Raw genomic sequence first — 17179 nt, forward strand, 5'->3', positions numbered from 1 at the left:
GGGTGTTCCCGAGGGCTGGAATGCCGCTCCCAGCCAGACACACGGGAGCAGAGGGGTGTGCTCAGGGAATGTCCTGGCTCCGGGGAGTGCTGGGATGTGGCACCGACGCTGGGCAGGAGCTGAGCCCGCAAACAGATCCAGCGGGGCTGGCTCCGCTCTGGGATATCCCCCTGATTCCCAATGAGGAATGGAGCTTTCCTGTCACCGCCTTACTCTCCGTGGTTTCCCCCCGACCTTGGACCCCTCTGACGTCCCCCCAGAGAGCTCCTGGGACATCCAAGGGCTCCCCAACCTTCCCTGTGTCCCCCAGGAACGGCCACGCTGAACCAGACCATTGACATCTGCAAACACTTCACCAACCTGTGCCTGAACGGGCGCTGCATCCCCACCCCGTCCAGCTACCGCTGCGAGTGCAACATGGGCTACAAGCAGGACGTCAGAGGGGAGTGCATTGGTGGGTAGGGGCTGTTCCCAAAGCTCCCAGGGCCCCTCCGGGCTGGTTTTCCCATTGCTGGGCTTTGCTGTGCCCCAGGGTCCCTCACAGGTTGGTTTTCCCTCCCTTGCAGACGTGGACGAGTGCTCGAGCAGCCCCTGCGTCCACGGCGACTGTGTCAACACCCCGGGCTCCTACCACTGCAAGTGCCACGAGGGCTTCCAGAGCACCCCCACCAAGCAGGCCTGCATTGGTAAGGGCTGTGCCCTGCTTTGGGGGAGCTGCAGGGGTGGCAGAGGGGTCAGCAGAGCCCCTGGCACCACAAAAGGGTTGTAGGGGCGAAATGCAGGGAGGAGTGTCCAGCACCGCCAGGTGTGGGATGGGATCTGTCCAGGAGAAGTTTCCTCTGCCTTGGCCTTCCTTGAAATTTTCTGATGGCGATCAAGGCACCCTCAGAGTCCTCCACAAGAGCAGAACTCTGCTGGGAGAACTTTATCCGACAAAAGGGGGGATTCTGGGCCCTATTTATATGGATGTAGGATTTCCAGCAAGGCTGTTCTGCCAAGATGCTGCTGCAGGTGAGGGATGGCCAGAAAAGGATGGGAAGGGAATGTTCCACCGTGGGAACAACAAGCAAAGGCAGATTTCCCTGGCAGTGCCCAAGCTCTGAGTTTTTTATTTTCTCCCCTCCTGACAAAGTGGCTTCCAAAGGCTCCCTGTTGCCTGGCAGTGTGAAAAGATTCCTCATTTCCAAATGGGATTTTTGAAGATGAATTCCTGTATCTGAGGACACCTGCCTGGGTTTCTCACGGGCGATATTAAGCTGGGACTGCTCCCATTCCCCCTGCTCCCACTTTCTGGTGATTTCCCTGCAGACATTGATGAGTGCATCATGAATGGGGTGATGTGCAGGAACGGGCGCTGCGTCAACACCGACGGCAGCTTCCAGTGCATCTGCAACGCCGGCTTTGAGATCACCCCCGACGGCAAGAACTGCGTTGGTGAGGGTCCTGGGGGCCTCCAGGAGCTCAGGGCTGAGCTGGGATCATGTTCTCCCTGGGGATTTAATCTGGGATATCCCCCAAGGAGAGGGTTGGATTGGGGAGGTGTTTCCATGGGGGTGTTGTGCTCCTGTGGGGTTTGGGCTGTGGGGATCAGCAGGGCTGGGGCTGGAGCAGGAGGTCCCCCAGGAGCACTGGGAATGCAGCAGGACAGCTCTGACCAGGAAAGGTGACCCTGGGCTTGGAGCTGATGCTCTTGGAGGTCCCGTCCACCCAAACCCCGCTCCCCCTCTGTCCCCTCTGAGAACCAGCACCCACTGCCACAATTTGGCTTTTAGATGGGGTACGGGGATTTTGGGCACAGGAGGGTCTTGCTGCAGCTCTGGGGTCCTGTCTGTGCCCCCAGACCACGACGAGTGTGCCACCACCAACATGTGCCTCAACGGGATGTGCATCAATGAGGACGGGAGCTTCAAGTGCATCTGCAAGCCCGGCTTCGTCCTGGCTCCCAACGGGCGCTACTGCGTGGGTGAGTAAATCCCAACCCGGGCTCTTCCCAGTTCCAGCCCCTGCCCACATTCCTGGTCACTTGTCAGTGCCTCAGGCCAAGGGGAGCTGAGAAATCCAAGGTGCGGCCAGGCAGCTCCTGCTCCACCACCAGAAATTGTCCCGTTGTGGGAGAATGGGAAAAAGGGAAAAGGTTCTCCTGTCCTGAGCCTCTCTCTGTGTGACCTGAGCCTTGTCCTGTGTCCTGACCTCCTGTTCTTGTGTCCCAGTCCCTTCTCCACACATCCCAACCCTCTCTCCGTGTGTCCCTCACCCCGAGGTCGCCTCACTCTCGTGTCCATCCCCAGACATCGACGAGTGCGAGACGCCCGGGATCTGCATGAACGGCTGGTGCATCAACACGGAGGGCTCGTTCCGCTGCGAGTGCCTGGGGGGCCTGGCCATCGGCGTGGACGGCCGGGTCTGCGTGGACACCCACATGCGCAGCACCTGCTACGGGGGCATCAAAAAGGGCACCTGTGCCCGCCCCTTCCCCGGCGCCGTCACCAAATCCGAGTGCTGCTGCGCCAACCCGGATCATGGCTTTGGAGAGCCCTGCCAGCCCTGCCCGGCCAAGAACTCCGGTGAGTCCGTCCCTGGGTGTGCCAGAAGCAGGGAAGATGCTCAGGGATGGCCTGGTGGCTCACTGGGATGGCTTGGGCAGCTTGGAGAACTGTAGGAATGGGGAAAGGGGCGCCAGGCAGTCAAAAAATGGAGAGTGGATGCCCACATCTGGTGCTGGGATGTTGGAACTGGAAGTATCAGCATTAAAATGCACAAAGGCTGGGAGAGCTCAAGGAGAGTTTGGACAACGCCCCCAGGCACAGGGTGGGATTGTTGGGGTGCCTGGGCAGGGCCAGGGATTGGGCTGGGGATGATCCTTGGGGTCCCTCCCAACTCAGCTCATTCCGTGTTTGTGTTGTATGAGCATAACCAGGCCTAGAACTGCCATTCTGACAAACAAGCACTAAGCCCAGCTCTAAGCTCAGTGAATGTCTCTGTGGGGAGTGTCCAGGCACGCTGACGGCTCTGTTGTGCTCTGTCCCCAGCGGAATTCCAGGCTCTCTGCAGCAGCGGCATCGGGATAACGGCGGATGGCAGAGGTGGGTGCAGGATTCCACAGGGACGTGCGAGATTCCACAGGGACGTGCAGGATTCCACAGGCACATCCCACAGCACCCTCAGCTGCTTTTCATGGCGTGGGGATGGATCTGTGGGAGCGTGTGCCGGGAGAGGCTGGGCTTTACTCCCTGCTCTGATGGGAATGGGGAGCAGGACCATTTGCACCCTCCTGGGTGTTTCCCTCCGCTGCTCTCCGGCTCCTCCTTGGGGTGTCCCAGGGACAGGGAGGTGACAAACGTGTGCTGCCAAGGGGCTGCTTTGAGTTCCAAGAGGTCCCAGTGCCAGCCCTGGGCAGTGCCTGGATCAGCAGGGAGAGCACAGAGCGGCCAGGCAGTCACGGCCTTGCCGAGCCTTCCAGATGGGAAGGAGCCAGAGGTGAAGCCCTGGTGGCTCCTTGAGCTCCCATCCAGGGCTCCATGTCCTGGCCGGAGGCAGTCCCAGGGGAATGATGAGACTCTTTCTAGCAAGGCCATGCTCTGGTCATTCCACCCTGCCTGGAGGCAGGACTGCACTCAGAGCTCTCCAGGCTGCGTTTCCCTGGATGGAACCGAGCTCCAAGTGTGTGGGGACAAAGGCCAGCAGTGCCTGGGCAGCCCTGGCCATCTGGCACTGCGGGGACACTGCGGTGCCAGCACTGACTGCCCTGGGCTGGGCGAGGCTGGGGCTTGCCAGGGTGAAATCCCTGCCCTGGCACCAGGGATTGGCTCCAAAAGAGCAGAGGAAGGGATGGTGCTGCAGGGAAGGGACACTGCCCACCTGGCTGCCACCCTTCTGGGTCACTCGGTGCTGAATCCAGGGATAGTTAAAGGGCCTGACCTGAGTACTGGGGTAAAGAAGACTCAGGGATGTCACACGAGGACCTGAGAGCCCTTGACATAAAACTGGGCTTATCCCATCCCCTTATGCAGCTCTCTCCACCTGAGCTCAGAGCGCCGGGCTGGGTCAGGACCTTATGGGCCAAACCAGGGGAGCAGAGCAGGGAGAAGCTGTGGCTGCCCCATCCTTGGACGTGTTCAGGGCCAGGCTGGACAGGGCTTGGAGCAACCTGGGATGGTGGAACTGGAATGAGATGGGCTTTAAGGTCCCTCCCAACACAAACCATTCTGGGATTCCGCGATTTCTGCAGTGAAGAACCGGGAGGTGCAAGGTTTCTGTCCTTGCGTTTGCTGGGGTCCATCTCATGTGGCTTTTTCCCTGCCAGACATCAATGAGTGTGCCCTGAACCCCGACATCTGCCCCAACGGGATGTGTGAGAACCTGCGGGGGAGCTACCGCTGCATCTGCAACCTGGGCTACGAGTCCGACCCCACGGGCAAGAACTGCGTGGGTGAGTCGGGCCTGGCCCAGCACAGGCAACTGGGGCTCAGGGGGTGCCCGGGGGTGCCAGGCACCTCCAGGAGCTGCTGCAGCCCCTGCTGCCCTCAAGCACCGTCCAAATCCCCATGGGACAGCGCAAGGAGCCGCATGAGGACCTGCAGTGTGTGGTTTGAGGCTGCATTGCTGGGAGGGTGCAGCTGCATTTCTGCACCTCTCAGGCTGCCGGGGCTCCTGCAGTGCCGGAACCCCAGCCCTGCACAGCCCCACAGCCCCCCACAGCCCCACAGCCCCCACAGCCCCCACAGCCCCACAGCCCCCAGCCCCCCACAGCCCCCCAGCCCCACAGCCCCCCACAGCCCCCACAGCCCCCACAGCCCCACAGCCCCCACAGCCCCCACAGCCCCCACAGCCCCCACAGCCCCCCACAGCCCCACCAGCCCCCACAGCCCCCACAGCCCCCACAGCCCCACAGCCCCCACAGCCCCAGCCCCACAGCCCCACACCCCCACAGCCCCCACAGCCCCACAGCCCCCACAGCCCCCCACAGCCCCCACAGCCCCACAGCCCCCACAGCCCCCACAGCCCCCCACAGCCCCCACAGCCCCCACAGCCCCCACACAGCCCCCACAGCCCCACAGCCCCCACACAGCCCCCACAGCCCCCACAGCCCCCACAGCCCCCCACAGCCCCACAGCCCCCAGCCCCACAGCCCCCACAGCCCCCACAGCCCCCAGCCCCCACAGCCCCCCACAGCCCCCACAGCCCCCACAGCCCCCCACAGCCCCACAGCCCCCCACAGCCCCCACAGCCCCCATAGCCCCCCACAGCCCCCACAGCCCCCACAGCCCCACAGCCCCCACAGCCCCACAGCCCCCACAGCCCCCACAGCCCCCACAGCCCCCACAGCCCCACCCAGCCCCCACAGCCCCCACAGCCCCCCTCAGCCCCCACAGCCCCCACAGCCCCACAGCCCCCACAGCCCCCCTCAGCCCCCACAGCCCCCCACAGCCCCCACAGCCCCACCAGCCCCACAGCCCCACAGCCCCCACAGCCCCACAGCCCCCACAGCCCCCACAGCCCCCACAGCCCCCACAGCCCCCCCACAGCCCCCACAGCCCCCACAGCCCCCTCAGTCCCCCACAGCCCCACAGCCCCCACAGCCCCCACAGCCCCCACAGCCCCCACAGCCCCCACAGCCCCCACAGTCCCCCACAGCCCCCACAGCCCCACAGCCCCCACAGCCCCACAGTCCCCACAGCCCCCACAGCCCCACAGCCCCCACAGCCCCCCACAGCCCCCACAGCCCCCACAGCCCCCACAGCCCCACAGCCCCCTCAGTCCCCCACAGCCCCCACAGCCCCCACAGCCCCCACAGCCCCCACAGCCCCCCAGCCCCACAGCCCCCTCAGCCCCCACAGCCCCCACAGCCCCCACAGCCCCCACAGCCCCCACAGCCCCCCACAGTCCCCCACAGTCCCCACAGCCCCCCACAGCCCCACAGCCCCCACAGCCCCCACAGCCCCCACAGCCCCCCCAGCCCCCCACAGCCCCCCACAGCCCCCACAGCCCCCACAGCCCCCACAGCCCCCACAGCCCCACAGCCCCACAGCCCCCCACAGCCCCCACAGCCCCCACAGCCCCCACAGTCCCCCACAGTCCCCACAGCCCCCACAGCCCCCCACAGCCCCCCATAGCCCCCCCACAGCCCCCACAGCCCCCACAGCCCCCTCAGCCCCACAGCCCCACAGCCCCCACAGCCCCCACAGCCCCCACAGTCCCCCACAACCCCACAGCCCCCTCACAGCCCCCACAGCCCCCTCAGTCCCCCACAGCCCCCACAGCCCCACAGCCCCCACAGCCCCCACAGCCCCCACAGCCCCCACAGCCCCCTCAGCCCCACAGCCCCCCACAGCCCCCATAGCCCCCCACAGCCCCCCACAGCCCCCACAGCCCCCTGCTCGGTCCCCAGCTGTGGGACTGGGGGAGAGCTCGTGGGTTGGGATAAGGACAGTTTAATGGGGAAAGGAAAGCAAGGATTTGTTCCCTGCTCCCCGTGGGCAGGTTCAGCACCCCCGGGAGAGCAGGGGAGACTCTGCAAGTTCCTTGTGAGGGAAGAGAAGGGGCAGCTCTGATTTCTGCGCTCTGGGAGCAGGGACAGGACACAGGGAACGGCCGGGGCTGTGTCAGGGGAGGTTTGGGATGGATCTCAGGGAAAGGTTCTTCCCCCCAAGGGGGCCTGGGCACTGCCCAGGGAACGGGCACAGCCCCGAGGCTGCCAGAGCTCCAGGACAGCACTCTGGGACAGGGTGGGATTGTTGGGGTGTCTGTGCAGGGGCTGGGGTTTGGTCCCCTGGGTCCATCCTGTGGTCGCGTGGGGGAAATTAACCCTTGCCAGCCCAGAGCAGCTCACGGACGCCGTCTGTCCCCAGATGTGGACGAGTGCAGCGTCAATCGGCTGCTGTGTGACAACGGCCTGTGCAGGAACACCCCCGGCAGCTACACCTGCACCTGCCCCAAGGGCTTCGTGTTCCGCACCGAGACCGACACCTGCGAAGGTAACGGGGCCGAGCCCTGCCTGGAGCCAGCCCAGCTCTAACCCCCCACTGCAGCTCGCCTTTGGGGCTCGGGGGTTTTTACCTCATCTTTAGGGTTTTTTCTCATGGCTTTTTGTGGTCCTTCACACTGGGTTCAAAGCAGTGGACACCCAACCCCAAAACATCTGAGCCTGGAAACCAGAGCAATTTCCTCCAGGCCCACAAAATTTGAGCTTGAGGCCTGACCAAAATTGCAAGGTTTAGGGAATTTGATTGAAAGGTTGTGATTTGGAGGGGGAGAAATGGTTTCCTGTGCACAGAGGCCTCAAATATTTGAGAACTGGCACTTTGCACACAAGTGTTTGGTGAAAAAAGCTGATTTTCTGTGAAGAAGGTAAAAAGTGGCCAATGCTGTGCAGCCTTGATCCAAATAAATTTTTAAAAATCTCATATTTTTAATATTGTTGTTAGATCTCTCTAAATTACGTGTTTATACCTATATTTTATATATTTATATGGAATTTATATATAATTTATTATTTATACATTATATAGCATATAGTACATTATGTAGTATTTGTTACATTCTATATGTCATGATTATATGTTATATATGATTGTATATATGTAGTATACAATAATATATAATACACCACATAGAGTATATATGATGTACTATATATTATATATTATATGATTATATTATATAGTATTTACTGTTATATATTACATTATTATATCATGATATATTTCTATATTGTATCTTTTATATTTTATATATATTATATTTTATATATATTACATATTCTAGCATATTTTAAATTTTATTATGATATTTAATACCATGTAAAAAACAATTTAAACCACCATTCTTCAGGCTCTTTGCTCTCACCTCCTCCAGTCTGTGTCTCCGAGGCGGTGTCCCCTGTCAGTGCCCCCAGTGACCATCCCTTTGTCCCTTTGTCCCTTGTCCCTTGTCCCTTTGTCCCTTGTCCCCGCAGACATCAATGAGTGCACGTCCAACCCGTGTGTGAATGGGCTGTGCCGGAACAACGCCGGCTCCTTCGCCTGCGAGTGCTCCCCGGGCAGCAAACTGGACCCCAGTGGCACCATCTGTGTGGGTGAGTGGGGCCAGCTCCTGCCAGGGCCAGGCGGCACTGCCAGCGTCACCCTGCATGGTCACCTGGCCTGGTGCAGGGACGGGAATTCCAGAGGGCAGGGATGGATGGGATACTGGGATGGAATCCTTCCCTGGGAAGGTGGAGAGGCTCTGGAATGGATTTCCCAGAGCAGCTGTGGCTGCCCCTGGATCCCTGGAAGTGTCCCAGGCCAGGCTGAAGCAGCCTGGGATCAGGGAAGGTGTCCCTGCCCATGGCAGGGCTGGCACTGGATGGGATTTAAGGCTCTGGGGACCAGCCTGGTTTGTGTCCCTGCTGATCCTGAAGGATCAGTGTCCCCAGGGAGCACTTGGGCAGAGACAGCTCCTCCCAGCTGCCTCCCAGGGCTTCCATGCCCCTGGAATGTGGGGCGTGGAGCATCCCCTCCAGCCCCCATGTCTGTCCCTGCAGACAGCATGAAGGGCACCTGCTGGCTCAACATCCAGGACGGGCGCTGCGAGGTCAACATCAACGGGGCCACGCTGAAATCCGAGTGCTGTGCCACCCTGGGGGCAGCCTGGGGCAGCCCCTGCGAGCGCTGCGAGATCGGTGAGGTTCTGCCAGGCCCTGGCATTCCCGAGGAAATGCTGGAGTTGTGCCCGGGGGTGGGATGGAGATCAGGAACAGGTTCTTCCCTGGAGGGTGCTGGGGCACTGACAATGCCCGGGGACAGGGTGGGATTGTTGGGGTGTCTGGGCAGGGTCAGGAGTTGGACTGGGTGATCCTGTGGGTCCCTCCTGGCTCTGGATACTCCATGATTCTGTGGGAAATGTGGATGGGTTTCTTTGCTGACTTCCTGTCCCTTGCAGACACCGCCTGTCCCCGGGGATACGCCCGCATGAAGGGGGTCACCTGTGAAGGTAAAATAACTGCTGTTATTGGGAACCTGGGCATGGTGTCCGTGTTGGTGTCCTGCTTCTCTGAGGCTTAAGGGGGATCTCCACTCTCTGGCCCTTTGTCTGTCTGTCTGTCCATGCCCAGATCCCATCCCTGTTTGTGCCCAGTTTTCATGGATAAGTTGCCACTTGGAGCCTGGTGGGTGGCTCTGGGCTCCTCCCACCTCCTTCAGGAGCCCCTCCAGGCCACACTGGATGTGTCCCCGTGCCATCCCTCACCTTCCCCCACCTCTGTGCCCACAGATGTGAACGAGTGCGAGGTGTTCCCGGGCGTGTGCCCCAATGGACGCTGCGTGAACTCGGCCGGCTCCTTCCGCTGCGAGTGCCCCGAGGGGCTGACCCTGGATGGCACTGCCAGGACCTGTGTGGGTAAGGACACCTCCTCTGCCCAGATCCTCCCTGCCATGTGCCCCAGGAATTCTTGGGAATCAAGTCACACCTGAGAGAGCCCCCAAACCTCACAGCTGAACCAGAGTTTCATGTCCTCAAGTCTGGCCAGTAACACCATTGTCCTTCTTGGGTGGACTTCAGGAGTGGCCAGATAACCTCAGGGGTTAAAGACGTGGCCCAGCAGCCCTAAAACAGCTCCTGGGCACCCAGTGCCGAACTCCTGCCCTTTGCGGGGGCCACCTGCGCTTGCAGCACCGTGTTTGAGAAAAGCCTGGATGTGGCACTCGGTGCCGTGGTCTGGGTGACAAGGTGGTGTTGGGTCATAGGCTGGACTCAGTGATCTCAAAGGTCTTTCCCAACCTAAATCCCGGGATTCTATGAGGGTCCATCCTCTGGCCCTGTTGCCAGCACTCCATGCTATGGAATCCCTCCCAGGAAAGGTTTTCTCATCCCCATGGGTGCTGTTTGGAGGACGCTCCAACCAAAGCCACCGCAGGAAGCTCAGCCCGTCCCAGGCAGCGACATGGCCGGCTGTGCTGGGGGCTGAGCCGCGCTGTGTCCCCAGACGTGCGGGTGGAGCAGTGCTACATGCGCTGGGACGAGGACGAGTGCACGGAGCCGCTGCCCGGCAAGTTCCGCATGGACATGTGCTGCTGCTCCGTGGGCTCGGCCTGGGGCTCCGACTGCGAGGAGTGTCCCAGGGCGGGCTCCAGCGAGTACAAGGCCATCTGTCCCCGTGGGCCGGGCTTTGCCAACCGCGGGGACGTGCTCTCGGGACGGCCCTTCTACAAAGGTGAGGGGGACTCGGGGCTGCTGGGGCTGGGCCGGGCTGGGCCCCTCTCAGCTGCGGCCCCGCTGCCTGAGGGGGTTCACGGAGACCCCCCCACCCTGAACTCCTCTGGTGCCCCCTCAGATGTGAACGAGTGCAAGGTGTTCTCTGGTCTGTGCACCCACGGCACCTGCCGGAACACCATCGGCAGCTTCCGGTGCATCTGCGGCAATGGCTTTGCTCTGGATGCTGAGGAGAGGAACTGCACAGGTGAGGGACCCCCTCTGGGCTCTTCCTACTGCCTTTGGGGGCTCAGCAGGGTGGGGCTGCCCAGAGGAGTCCTGGCGCTTATTGAGGGATGTGGGGAGGAGCCAAGGGCAGGACCATGAGTAGAAGTGCCCAAGACCAGGCTGGACATTGGGGCTTGGAGCAGCCTGGGACAGTGGGAGGTGTCCCTGCCCACGGCAGGGGTGGCACTGGGTGGGATTTAAGGTCCCTCCGACCCAAACCATTCTGTGATTCCATAAAGCTCCTCCTGCCTGTGGGATGAAGGGTCAGCCCTGCCCCAGGGAGCAGCATAACTGCAGCCTCTCCAGGGACAGGGAGTTCCTTTGTCCCTGGTCCCTGCCCAGCGAGTTGGGTGTGCAGTGTGGGCAGCCCAGCGCTGGCTCTGGCGGTGCTGGTGGCCTGTCCTGCCCCACTGCCTGTCCTTGTCCCCAGACATCGACGAGTGCCGCATCTCCCCCGACCTGTGTGGCCACGGCTCCTGCGTGAACACCCCGGGCAGCTTCGAGTGCGAGTGCTTCGAGGGCTATGAGAGCGGCTTCATGATGATGAAGAACTGCATGGGTGAGGCTGGGCCCCTGCTGGGACAGGGCATGGCCAGGGCCGGAGCTGCCCGGCTCCCCAAACGCTTCCATGGATCAGATCCTCCCTGAGGAGTTCTGGGACACCACGTGCCCTCTCCCACCCCACCCAGCTCTCAGTTATAGGGGCTCCCTTCACCTGCCCATTTAATCTCCCTTTACCCTCGCACAATTCCTTACAGCTCCTCCCATCTGCCCAAGGCTTGTTTTTATTCTGTCAGAGTCCCATCTGTTTTCAATTGAATAATTCTTGTTTGGAGCTTAAAAAATCCCATCAGTGACCTCAGTACCTCAGTTTGTCTCCAACAGCTCAGCCAGACTCTTGCTGTCCTCTAATTCCTGGCATTCCATGTTCCTCTCCTCTGTCCAGCCAGACTCACTTGTCTCACTGACCTGCTCTTAATATTCTGCTCTCCCTGCTTTGGCTTGGACTTTCAAACCACTTCAAGCCATGATTCAACATCATTTATTTATTTTTCATGTTTTATTCTCTGTGCTCTTTAAAATAAATCACTGCCCCTGGCAGGGGCTTTGTCTTTTCTATACAATTTGTAGCAGGGGTTTCCACAGCTCCCACTGATCATCCTCCTCCTTCTGCTCCATTTCTGGGACACTGAGAATGTCACAGTCCTCACCCATGACCTGGTGCCTTCTTGCAGTAATCAGATTTCTAATCTTTATAGAAGGATATAAATTTCATTGTTCTTTTCATTGTTCTTTTTTTAATTTAATGCTCACTGTTACCCGTCCAATTCCACTTTATCCTGTTTTTCTGGGTGACAGGGAGCTGAGTCATCTTACCCCAAAGGGGGTGGTGACGTTTTGTCCTTGCCTGTGGTCAAGGATTAACTTCTTCCCACCTGTGTTTGGCAAAAGAATTTGACTTCAGCCTCCTGAGGGAGGAATTCTTTCCAGCCTGGGGCAGGGGACAACAACAGCAGTGAAGATGCAGCCTGGGATTCACCGGGAACAGGCTCCCACTGATCTGGGGGTGTTTGGTAGGGACCTGCCACCCCCATTTTCAGGTGCATCTCAGCCCTCTTTACCTGGAAATCTCATCAGTGTTTTATCCAAGTCAGGGAAAATATCTCATTCCTAATTTCAAGGCTGGAGTCAGAAAAATAAACATGAAAGGAAAATGAGTTTTTAAATATATCCAACCTCAGTCCCTTGTTCTGCTGTCACTGAGGAGCTCCTGGGTTCTGCTGAGGTCAAGCACGAGCTGTGATTTCCCAACATTCAGGCTCCAACCAGGAGACCACTGGATCCAAGCCATGCACTCCCTGCCCTGTTAACTGTGTGATATTCCCTGTTCTGGGATGTGCCTCCAGCGCAGCAGCAGCAGCTGGAAGGGACCAATCCCATTTTCCTGTGCAGACATCAACGAGTGCGAGCGGGACCCGCTGCTGTGCCGGGGCGGGATCTGCATGAACACCGACGGCAGCTTCGAGTGCATCTGCCCCCCTGGGCACGAGCTGACGGCCGAGGGCAACACCTGCATCGGTGAGGGGGCACAGCAGGGATCCCACAGGGAGCCCTGGAGCTCCTGCAGGCGTGTGGGTATCTCCTTCCCATCCCCCATGTCCCATCCCTGGAACTGCCCAGGGCTTGGAGCAGCCGGGGCTCGGGGAAGGTGTCCCTGCCCATGTCCCTGCCCATGGATGATCCTTAAGGTCCCTCCCACCCAAAGCCTTCTGTGCTTCCATGATGAGTGGGTCCAGCTCATCCAGGAGGAGGGACCAAGCTCATTCCCAGTGTTTCACTGTTGTTCGTTCTGCTGCTCCCTTTGACCAATGGGACAAATCCAGTTTGGACACCCAGGGTGGGCACCAGATGATGGCCTGAGTGTGGCCTGAGCAGGGCTGGCTGCTCAAAGTGCTCTTGTTCCCTCAGACATCAACGAGTGCTCCCTCAGTGACAACCTCTGTCGCAACGGGCGCTGCGTCAACGTCATCGGCACCTACCAGTGCTCCTGCGACTCGGGCTTCCAGGCCACGCTGGACAGGCAGGGCTGTGTTGGTGAGTGCTCCCCCAAAGGGTCCCTCCAGAACCTTGGGATGAGCCCAGAACCCTCCTGGGCTCATGTGTGTTGTAGTGTTCAGGGGGTAAAGCAAAGGGGGAACGCCCTGGATGAGTGACAGCCAAATCTGTGCTGCTGGCAAGGGACTGTCACCAGCTGTGAGGCCTGTGAGGGCAGTGCCAGGGGCTGGGGAGAAGGAATGAGGTGTTTTCTCCTGGCTGGGGGAGATTTGTGTCCTCCTCTCCCACCCAAACTGCTGCCTGGGCTCTTGTCTATGCAGGGCCAGGGGTTGGGCTGGGTGATCCCTGAGGGTCCCTCCTGACTCAGGCCGTTGTGTGGTTGTCCCCAGACATCGACGAGTGCACCATCACCAACGGGGGCTGTGACACCCACTGCTCCAACTCCGAGGGCAGCTACGAGTGCAGCTGCAGCGAAGGCTATGCCCTGATGCCAGACAAGAGGTCCTGTGCAGGTCAGTGGCCACCTTGGCTCTCGTAGCCCCAGGGACTTCTGTGTCCCCCCCAGTTGGCTCCAGGATGAGGGGTCTCACTTTTAAGTCCCTTCCAGAGAGGGGATTTCCCTGGGTGGATGATTTTGCTTTGCACTGCCCCGTCCAGCCCCTCATGATTTGGGATTTCCTCCTGCCCCCCGTGCTCCTGCTGTGCCTGTTCACTGTGTTCACCTTGGCACGGTCTCCTCTGTGCAGATATTGATGAGTGTGAGGATAATCCCGACATCTGTGACGGGGGGCAGTGCACCAACATCCCCGGGGAGTACCGGTGCCTCTGCTTCGACGGCTTCATGGCATCCCTGGACATGAAGACCTGCATTGGTGAGGCCCTGGCTGTGTCCTGGGTGTGTCCCAGCTCTGCATCCTGTCCCCAGAGCCACACCAGGGTCCTTGGGGTGTCCCATGGTTGGTTTTGTCCTGCAGATGTGAACGAGTGCGACCTCAACCCCAACATCTGCCTGCACGGCGAGTGTGAGAACACCAAGGGCTCCTTCATCTGCCACTGCCAGCTGGGCTACTTCGTCAAGAAGGGCACCACGGGGTGCACAGGTGGGAGCTCAGCACCCCTGGAGCCGGGGCTGCCAGTGGCAAAAATGGGAAAACCCTCCCAGAGCTGCCCTGGAGAAAGCCCCATCCCAGGGTGCTGTGTGGGGTTGCTGTGGGATGTGCTGGGAGCCCTCCTGGGCAGGCACAGAGGGCCAGCAAGGCAGGATGCAGGCAGGAACCCACCTGTTCCCAGGTGATGGCCAAGCCAGGAGCCCGCCCTTTGCCCAGTTGTACTCTCAGCCCCAGGATTCAGCCCCGGGCAGCCTCTCCCCCAAAGCCCTGGGAGCTCCGGGAGCCGTCGGTGCCCAAAGCCCGGAGTGGGACCATCCCTGGCTCAGCCCTGCTGTGCTGGGAGAGCTGAGCTGTGCCAGCCCTGGTGTCCTTCCTCTGCAGACATCGATGAGTGTGAGATTGGGGCCCACAACTGTGACATGCACGCGTCCTGCATCAACGTCCCCGGCAGCTTCAAGTGCAAGTGTCGCTCGGGCTGGCTCGGGGATGGCCTCAAGTGCAACGGTGAGTCCTCCTCCAGGGGAGGCTGATCCCTCTCCAGGTGCTCTGCAGGCAGCTGGGAAGGCTGGGCTGAGCTTCCACTGGAGCACCAGGAGATGGAGGAGCTCAGCCTGGAGCAAAGCAGGCTCAGGGGGAGCCTTCTGGCTCTGCACAGCTCCCTGACGGGAGGGTGGGGTTGGGCTCTGCTGCCAGGGAACAACAGGACAAGAGGGAATGGTGTCAAGCTGTGCCAGGGGAGGTTTAGGTTGGATATTGGGAAAATTGGAAAAATGTCTTCATAGAAAGGGTTGTCCAGCCCAGGCCCAGTCACCATCCCTGGAGGGATTTAAAAGCCGTGTAGATGTGGCACTTGGGGACATGGTCAGGGCTTAGCAGTGTCCTGGTTGTGGCCATAGAGGCTTCCAGGGATGTGTTGGAGCCTCCAAGTGCCTGGACAGTCTCCTGGGCCGTTTGTGTGCCCCTGTAGCTACCCAGGCTCAGGGGAAAGGCAAGAAAAGGTGACCAAGGCCAGGCTGGACAGGGCTAGTGGAAGGTGTCCCTGGGAGTGGAACTGGATGATCCTTAAGGTCCTTCCCACCCAAACTGCTCTGTGGTTCCATAGTAAGTGGGTCCAGCTCATCCAGGAGCCCAAGGTCATTCCAGATTAGCCAGGCCAGGCACTGACAGGGTGTTGTCCGTGCCCAGACCTGGACGAGTGTGCGACCGAGGAGCACAAGTGCAACCTGAACGCCAACTGCGTGAACACGCCCGGCTCCTACCGCTGCGCCTGCCGCGACGGCTTCAACGGCGACGGCTTCTCCTGCTCGGGTGAGCCTGGGGCTGGCAGCAGGAACGGGACTGGGACAGGGACCAGCCCCTCTGAGCCACCAGCCTTGCTTGGTGCTGCCTGTGGCTGGGGTTCCCCAAAGCACGTGTGCCCTAAAGCACAGGGCAGCCTGGTCTGTGCCACAGGGATCTCCAGCAGGGACCCAGCAGCTCCTCACAGGTGTTTGGGGAGGCTCAGGGCCATGACAGGAGCTGCAGCCTCCCAGCAGTGGGTGGGCACAGGCTCCTGGGGTCCCTGGGCTGGCTGGGGGCAGCCCCCACCCCTGTGTGGACACTGTCCCTCCCTGCAGACGTGGATGAGTGCGCGGACAACGTGAACCTGTGTGAGAACGGGCAGTGCCTCAACGCGCCCGGCGGGTACCGCTGCGAGTGCGAGATGGGCTTCAACCCCACCGAGGACAGCAAGGCCTGCCAGGGTGAGTGCCCCGGGCTCTGACTCCCTCCTGGCCTTCTCTGTCCTCTGCTGTCACCTCCTGACCCAGCGCTGGTGCCAGGCTCCTGAGGTGCCACCTCTGCCACTGGCTGCAGTTGGTCCCCAGCCCTCAGAGAGGCTGGGCTGAGCTGGATTCCTGCCAGATGGAAAACCAGGAGAACAGGGGTGAGGGGAGAGAGTGGGAGAGGGTGGAGTGGCCCAGCTCTCCCAAGAGATTGTCTCCCACGGCACCAGAACCATCCTGGGGTGGGTTGGTCACAGCTGGGCAGGAGAAGCCTGTCCTGGCCCTCACCCTGCCACAGCCTGTCCCCAGCTGTCCCTGTTTTGCAGACATTGATGAATGCACCTTCCAGAACATCTGTGTCTTTGGCACCTGCCAGAACCTGCCCGGGATGTTCCGCTGTGCCTGTGACGATGGATATGAGCTGGACAGGAGCGGGGGCAACTGCACAGGTCAGGGCTCCTGGGTGAGGGTCCCGCTCTGGGCTCTGCTGGGCTGGGCTGGCCCCAATCAGTCCAGCATCCCTGTGACGTCTTTGCTGCTGGGGGGTGGCCAGGAGGGACAGCTGGGGGTGGCTCTGCTCCTCCCTTCTGCCTCTGGGCAGGGTGGTGGCAGTGGCACAGGGCAAGATGTGTTCTAGAGGGGCTTTGCCTCACGTGGGGGACACCCTGGGCACAGAGCTCCGGCTGGGCTGGGCTTTCCTGGCAGTGCTCACCTTGATCTTCAGTGTCCATCTGTCCATCCTTTCAGACATCAACGAGTGTGCAGACCCTGTGAACTGCATCAACGGGCTCTGTGTCAACACCCCTGGCAGCTACCTGTGCAACTGCCCCCAGGACTTCGAGCTGAACCCCACTGGGGTGGGCTGTGTGGGTGAGTGGGGACCCCCCTGACACCCTGCGGGTCCTTCTTGGTGGTCCCTTGTAGCTGGAACTGGTCACAGTGAGGCTGTCCCTGCCTGGCTGTCCCCTGGGTTTAACCCACGTCCTGTCAAGTGTGCCCCACCTCGTGTCACTGTCACCACTGTGGGTGCCCCTCTTGTTGAAGCAATGTTACTCCAGGGCAGCTCTGGAGCTGTTTAATTCCCTGGCAGTGTCCAAGGCCAGGCTGGACGGGGCTTGGAGCAGCCTGGGACAGTGGAAGATGTCCCTGCCCATGGCCAGGATGATCCTTCAGATCCCTCCAGCCCAAACCATTTGGGATTCCATGATCCCACACAGCTCCCAGTAATCCACAATTTTTCCTTATCCCTGGAACATTTCACATTCCTTTGCAGCCCGTGGCAGGGGGTGGAACACG

General features: G+C 60.5%; 1 protein-coding gene across 1 annotated transcript in view; it reads left to right on the top strand.

Moving 5' to 3' along the window:
* The window catches only part of LOC104697407 (fibrillin-2), a 66949-nt gene that overhangs the window by 33512 nt on the left and 16258 nt on the right, over window positions 1-17179 (top strand). The window contains 25 exon segments of the mRNA XM_039566220.1: window positions 311-454; window positions 567-686; window positions 1309-1434; window positions 1841-1963; window positions 2289-2564; window positions 3030-3083; window positions 4304-4429; window positions 6849-6974; window positions 7955-8074; window positions 8522-8659; window positions 8920-8970; window positions 9250-9375; window positions 9962-10189; window positions 10310-10435; window positions 10886-11014; window positions 12409-12534; window positions 12925-13050; window positions 13401-13523; window positions 13758-13883; window positions 13986-14111; window positions 14502-14624; window positions 15306-15428; window positions 15737-15862; window positions 16210-16332; window positions 16631-16753. Coding sequence (XP_039422154.1) covers window positions 311-454; window positions 567-686; window positions 1309-1434; window positions 1841-1963; window positions 2289-2564; window positions 3030-3083; window positions 4304-4429; window positions 6849-6974; window positions 7955-8074; window positions 8522-8659; window positions 8920-8970; window positions 9250-9375; window positions 9962-10189; window positions 10310-10435; window positions 10886-11014; window positions 12409-12534; window positions 12925-13050; window positions 13401-13523; window positions 13758-13883; window positions 13986-14111; window positions 14502-14624; window positions 15306-15428; window positions 15737-15862; window positions 16210-16332; window positions 16631-16753 — 3258 coding nt within the window.

The sequence above is a fragment of the Corvus cornix genome, chromosome 28 (assembly GCF_000738735.6).
Source record: "Corvus cornix cornix isolate S_Up_H32 chromosome 28, ASM73873v5, whole genome shotgun sequence".
In the NCBI taxonomy this organism is placed as follows: Eukaryota; Metazoa; Chordata; class Aves; order Passeriformes; family Corvidae; genus Corvus; species Corvus cornix.